The following is a 6,297-nucleotide window of genomic DNA, read 5'->3' on the forward strand; positions in this document are numbered from 1 at the left end:
TATTAATAATAATTTAAAAAAAAAGAAATTTGGGAATAGAAACAAGACTGGGAAAAAATGCTGGAGGAGGAAGAACACTGGGTACACAAGACCCCTTGGCTCTCTTGTCCTTTGATGGCCGGGGCAGCTCTTAGTGGTCTGAGTCCTCACTCATCTCACTCTGCATTTTGGGGGAGGTAGAAGGCGGGGTAGGAGAGCCGATTCAATCTGAGAAGGATGATCAGTGGGGGGTGGATAAAGGAAGAAAGTCCCCTTTCCCCAGGTACTGAAAAGATGCTAATCTGCTGAGATTCTCTGCATTTATTTTTATTTATTTTAATTTTTATTTTGGGACAGTCTCGCTCTGTCACCATGCTGGAGTGCAGTGCCATGATCTTGGCTCACTGCAGCCTCCGCCTCTTGGGTTCAAGTGATTCTCCTGCCTCAGCCTCCCAAATAGCTGGGACTACAGATGCACGCCACCACACCCAGCTAATTTTTGTATTTTTAATAGAGACAGGGTTTCACCATGTTGGCCAGGATGGTTTTGACCTCTTGACCTTGTGATCTGCCCACCTGGGCCTCCCAAAGTGCTGGGATTACAGGTGTGAGCCACTGTGCCCAGCCTCTGCATTTATTTTTATTTATTTATTTTTATTTCGAGATAGTCTTGCCCTGTCACCCAGGCTGGAGTGCAGTAGTGCGATCTCAGCTCACTGCAGCCTCCACCTCCTGGGTTCAAACGATCCTCCTGCCTAAGCCTCCTGAGTAGCTGGGTGTACAGGTGCACGCCACCACACCCAGCTAATTTTTGTATTTTTTAGTAGAGACGGGGTTTCACCATGTTGGCCAGGCTGGTCTCGAACTCCTGACCTCAAGTGATCCACCTGCCTCAGCTTCCCAAAGTGCTGGGATTACAGGCGTGAGCCACTGCGCCCAGCCGTCTGCATTTGTTTGATGAGTTTGGCGGCAGTTATTAAGAATCTTATTTTCATAGATGCATGTGCTTTTTTTATATATGTATAGAAAGGGCTTCCATGTGCGTGTTCCTCAGTGTTTAGGGAGAAGAAAGCAACCCTTAAAATAGAGGAAAATAAAGCTGCTTGGATTACCCTGTTGAAGTTTATCTCTGCCTGTGCCATGCATGAAAAAATACTGGCAGCCGGGCACGATGGCTCATACCTGTAATCCCAGCACTTTGGGAGGCCGAGGCGGATGGATCACAAGGTCAGGAGATCGAGACCATCCTGGCTAACACGGTGAAACCCCATCTCTACTAAAAATACAAAAAATTAGCTGGTGTGGTGGCGGGTGCCTCTAGTCCCAGCTATTTGGGAGGCTGAGGCAGGAGAATAGTGTGAACCCGGGAGGTGGAGCTTGCATTGAGCGGAGATCGCACCACTGCGCTCCAACCTGGGTGACAGAACGAGACTCCGTCTCATAAAAAAAGAAAAAGAAAAAATACTGGCAAAGTCTTCACTTAGTTGAGTGTTAGACTCCATGTTCCCAGTGGGTCTTGGGGTTCAAAACTGAGTGCTCTCATCCAAGCAATAGGAGCGTCAACCTCAGGAAAGCCCAAGTATTTTGTGTGTATTTTGAGGAGAGGGTTCTCTGTTGCACTGAGCCTCTCTGTGTGTTTTCTTCTTGTTTTCAGCAGAACAAGGGGAGGTGGACATGGAGAGCCACCGGAACGCCAACGCAGAGCCAGCTGGTAAGAAGGACGGGGAACAGCGGTTCGCACACGTGGCCAGTGTTCCCATGTTATCTTCTCCATGCTCTCCCATCTTGCTGTCCTGCTCACATTCTCAAATTTGGTTGCATGGCTTTGAATGTCTTCCTTTATGTCTTGTTGCTTTTGAGGGATACTTTCAAGAGACAATGAATGTATAAAGTTCCTAGGGCCTGGGCCCTCAGAGAAGACCTATATGTGCCTAAGTCTCTGTTTAACAAAATATTAAGGAAGTTTTCCCAGGAGTTCGAGACCAGCCTGGTCAACATGGTGAAACCCTGTCTTTACTAAAAATACAAAATTAGCTGGGTGTGGTGGTGGGCGCCTGTAATCCCACCTACGTGGGAGGCTAAGGCAGAAGAATCACTTGAACCCCAGAGGTAGAGGTTGCAGTGAGCCGAGATCGTGCCACTGCACTCCAGCCTGGATGACACAGTGAGACTGTTTCAAAAAAAAAAAGGTCCAAGTGGCACACGATTTTTGCATCATCGGGAAGTCCACAGCTGGCTGGCGTGCACTGGGAATTAAAAGTCCTCCTGAAATGTATCTCCTGAAATATAACTTGTCAAGTTTTGCTGTCAACCTTTTTTTTGTTGTTAGAGATAGGGTCTCACTTTGTTGCCCAAGCTGGAGTGCAGCGGCACGATCATAACTTACTGCAGCCCTGACCTCCTGGGCTCAAGGGATCCTCCCACCTCAGCCTCCTGATTGTCTGGAACCACAGGTGTGCACCACCATGCCCGACTGATTTGATTTTTTATTTCGTGGAGACAGGCTCTCACTAGGTTGCGCAGACAGGGTCTCACTAGGTTGCCCATCCTGACCTCAAGCAGCCCTCCCGCCTCAGCTTCCCAAAGTGCTGGGATTCCAGGCGTGAACGACCGCGCCCAGCCTGCTATCACTTTCTACAACTCCTCTCAACCAGGTGGAAAATGTGGTTAAGAAGAGACTGTTTAGGCCGGGCGCGGGGGCTCAAGCCTGTAATCCCAGCACTTTGGGAGGCCGAGACGGGCGGATCACGAGGTCAGGAGATCGAGACCATCCTGGCTAACACGGTGAAACCCCGTCTCTACTAAAATACAAAAAATTAGCCGGGCGTGTTGGCGGGCGTCTGCAGTCCCAGCTACTCGGGAGGCTGAGGCAGGAGAATGGCGTGAACCCGGGAGGCGGAGCTTGCAGTGGGCTGAGATCCGGCCATTGCACTCCAGCCTGGGACAGAGCAAGACTCCGTCTCAAAAAAAAAAAAAAAAAAAAGAAGAGACTGTTTAATTCGTGAGAAGCCTCTCAGGGTAAAAGGCATTTTGCCATTAGAAGCACTTTTGAAAATGGCAAGAAAGACATTTCTGTGTGTATATATGTGCGTGTGTTTTGTCTTTCATTTGTACATAATTGGAACCTTCTCATTTGCCTGAGAGATGCAACGTTTATTTTTAATAGGAGCTGTCAAATTGAGATGTATTTTTAGTGAGATGATTTAAAGTATTTTAATTTTTTTTCTTTTTGAGATGGAGTCTCTCTCTGTCGCCAGAGTGCAGTGGTGCGACCTCTGTTCACTGCAGTGCCCGCCTCCCGGGTTGAAGTGAGTCTCCTTCCTCAGCCTCCTGAGTAGCTGGAACCACAGGCACCTACTGTCATGCCCCACTAATTTTCTTTCTATTTTTAGTAGAGACCGGGCCTTCGCCATGTTTTCCAGGCTGGTCTCGAACTCCTGACCTCAAGTGATCTGCCCACCTTGGCCTCCCAAAGTGCTGGGGTTACAGGCGTGAGTCACCGTGCCTGGCATTCAGTTTTAAAGATAGAGACTTCTAGAAAGTGTCTCGCCAGACGCGGTGGCTTATGCCTGTAATCCCAGCACTTTGGGTGGCTGAGGCGGACGGATCACCTGAGGTTGGGAGTTCGAGACCAGCCTGACCAATATGGAGAAACCCCGTCTCTACTTAACAACAATAACAAAAAATACAAAATTAGCCACGTGTGGTGGCACATGCCTGCAATTCCAGCTACTTGGAAGCCTGAGGCAGGAGAATCGCTTGAACCTGGGAGGCAGAGGTTGTGGTGAGCCAAGATTCCGCCATTGCACTCCAGCCTGGGCAACAAGAGCAAAACTCTGTCTCAAAAATAATAATAAAAATAAAAGAAAGTTAGTGTCTTGTTGACTGCTCTTTCGAGTCAGGGAAAGATGTTTAGAACAAGCTATATCTTGAAGAGAAAAGGAAGATTTCTTCTGCTGCCCACTAATGAAGTTGTCTGGCTTCATTAGCCAGTACATTGGTATATATGTGTGGGGCCCTCGTTACTTGAAGGGCTTGGCATTCCAGTGTTTTCTACCAGCCTGTTTGGAAGAAAAATACCATTGTTCTTAATTCCTTCTTCCAAATCCCAGCTTCTCCTTCCAAAATAATTTTAAGACTAACATTCAGAATAAAGTTTCCAAAACTTAAATGAACAGACCAGAAAATCTCAGCCTGGCATAACTGCAAATCAATAAAAACTGCACACTCTCGTTTAGAAGATTTATTCTTCCATTTGGTAAGTTATAGGCATTTGTTACTGTCTTGGTGATGTCGTTAGTGGAAATTGCCTTCTGCCGTTTTCCTTCTGCTTTTTCTGCAGTATCCTTTTTTTTTTTTTTGTATGAATGGCATCATTCAATGAAATTGATTGAATTGATTGAGAGTTAGGGTTTTGCTTTTTCGTGATGAGTTTTGGGCCCATTTTTCTTATGCAGAAATAAAACCACCGGCTCCTGAAAGTTTTAGCAACTGTGTCCACGTGAGTGCTCAGGGAACTGGGAATGACTTTCTCTTCTCTCTGTCTCTCACAGTTCAGCGTACTCTTTTAGAGAAATAGAAGAATGTTGGCAGAAACAGCCCAGGCGTTGGCGGCAGGGTTAGAACAGCTGCCTGAGGCTCCTCCCCGAAGGACATTTGCGTGAGAGCAGAGTCGGAGGCCTTCTGTTCACGGGGGATTCTTTGTTGTAATCTTGCGATGTGCTTTGCTTGTTGCTGGGCGGATGATGTTTACTAACGATGAAACATCCAAAGGGGGATAGGCACTTGGACCCCCATTCTCCAAGGCCCTGGGGAGAGGGGTTTCCCATGGGATGTGAAAGGCTGGCCATTATGAAGTCCCCGTAACTCAAATGTCAACCCCACCGAGGCACCCCCCGTCCCCCAGAATCTCAGCTGTTTACAAATCACGTGTCCATTGAGCACGTCTGAAACTTCCCTGGTAGCCCTGACTTTTTTTTTTTTAATTAAAATAAGGTAAGCCCTTCAATTTGTTTCTTCAATATTTCTTTCATTTGTAGGGATATTTCTTTTTCATGGCAGACTAATAAAAAGAAATTAGAAACCAAGTGCTTTTTTTTTTTTTTTTTTTTTTTTTTTTTTTTTTTTTGTTACTCAAACTGTTTGCCATGGGTGGATGTTAAAGAAGGCTGTGGTTTACAGGATGGGTAATTTACAGGATGGGTTCCAAGTTCTTTTTCTGGGGCTTTAAGGCAAATTTTCAGCCTAAGTGCTAGCTCTTTCCTTCCAAAATGTCCTTGTTGGGCTCTTGTCCTTTCCCGTGTCCTGCCACATTGGGACGGGTACTCTTCTGCACCCAGATACTCCCAGCCAGATACTCTTCTCCATCCAGATACTTTGTTTCCAGATACTCTCCCTGCAGCTAGGTACCCTGCCCCGAGTCCAGATACTCCCTGCTTCCAAATACTCCTGTATATTCATATACTCATCTGAATCCAGCTATTCCCTACATCCAGATACTCTCCTCCATCTAGATAGTCCCTGTTTCCAGATACTCTCCCTGCAGCTAGATACCCCCTCGAGTCCAGATGCTCCCTGCTTCCAGATACTCCTGTATATTCAGATACTCGTCTGAATCCAGATACTCCCTACATCTAGATACTCTCCTCCATCCAGATTTTGGTTTATAGCCAGGTGCTTCCTGCATCCAGATACTCCCTGCATTTTGGTACCCCCACTGAGTTCACATACTCCCTGCATCCAGTTATTCCCCTGAATCCAGATACTCTATGAATCTAGGTACTTACTGCATCCAGATACTCCTTACATCCAGGTACTCTCCTCCATTGAGATACTCCCTATATCTGGATACTCCCTGCATCCAGATGTTCCCTTTCATCCAAATACTGTCTTCCATCCAGATACTCCCTTTCATCCAATTACTCCCTTCCATCTAGATACTCTCCTTCATCCAAATACTCCCATCCAGTTACTCTCCTCTATCCACAAACTCCCTTCCAGATACTCTCCTTCATCCAGATACTCCCTTGTATCCAGGTATTCCCTGCATCCAGATGCCCCCTGCATCTGGATACTCCCATCCAGGTACTCCCTTCCATTCCGTTACTCTCCTGTACCCACATACATACTCCCTTCCTTCTAGATACTCTCTTCCATCCAGATACTCCCTTTCATCTAGATACTTTCTTCCATCCAGTTACTCTCTTATATCCATGTATGCTTTTCCTTCCACACACCCCCTTCCTTCCAGATACTTTCCTCCATCTGGATACTCCCTTCTATCCAGATACTCCCTCCCATCCAGTTACTCTCCTCCAT

General features: G+C 46.7%; 1 protein-coding gene across 1 annotated transcript in view; it reads left to right on the forward strand.

Annotated features, from left to right (window-relative positions):
• The window catches only part of CD99 (CD99 molecule), a 39,925-nt gene extending 34,859 nt beyond the window's left edge, over positions 1-5,066 (forward strand). Inside the window, exons 9-10 of the mRNA XM_011934294.1 lie at positions 1,634-1,690; positions 4,533-5,066. Coding sequence (XP_011789684.1) covers positions 1,634-1,690; positions 4,533-4,558 — 83 coding nt within the window. The 3' untranslated portion in view covers positions 4,559-5,066. The remainder of the gene's footprint in view (positions 1-1,633; positions 1,691-4,532) is intronic.
• The last annotated feature ends 1,231 nt before the right edge of the window (positions 5,067-6,297 follow it).

This window comes from Colobus angolensis, unplaced genomic scaffold (genome assembly GCF_000951035.1).
Source record: "Colobus angolensis palliatus isolate OR3802 unplaced genomic scaffold, Cang.pa_1.0 Scaffold133, whole genome shotgun sequence".
Taxonomy (NCBI): Eukaryota; Metazoa; Chordata; class Mammalia; order Primates; family Cercopithecidae; genus Colobus; species Colobus angolensis.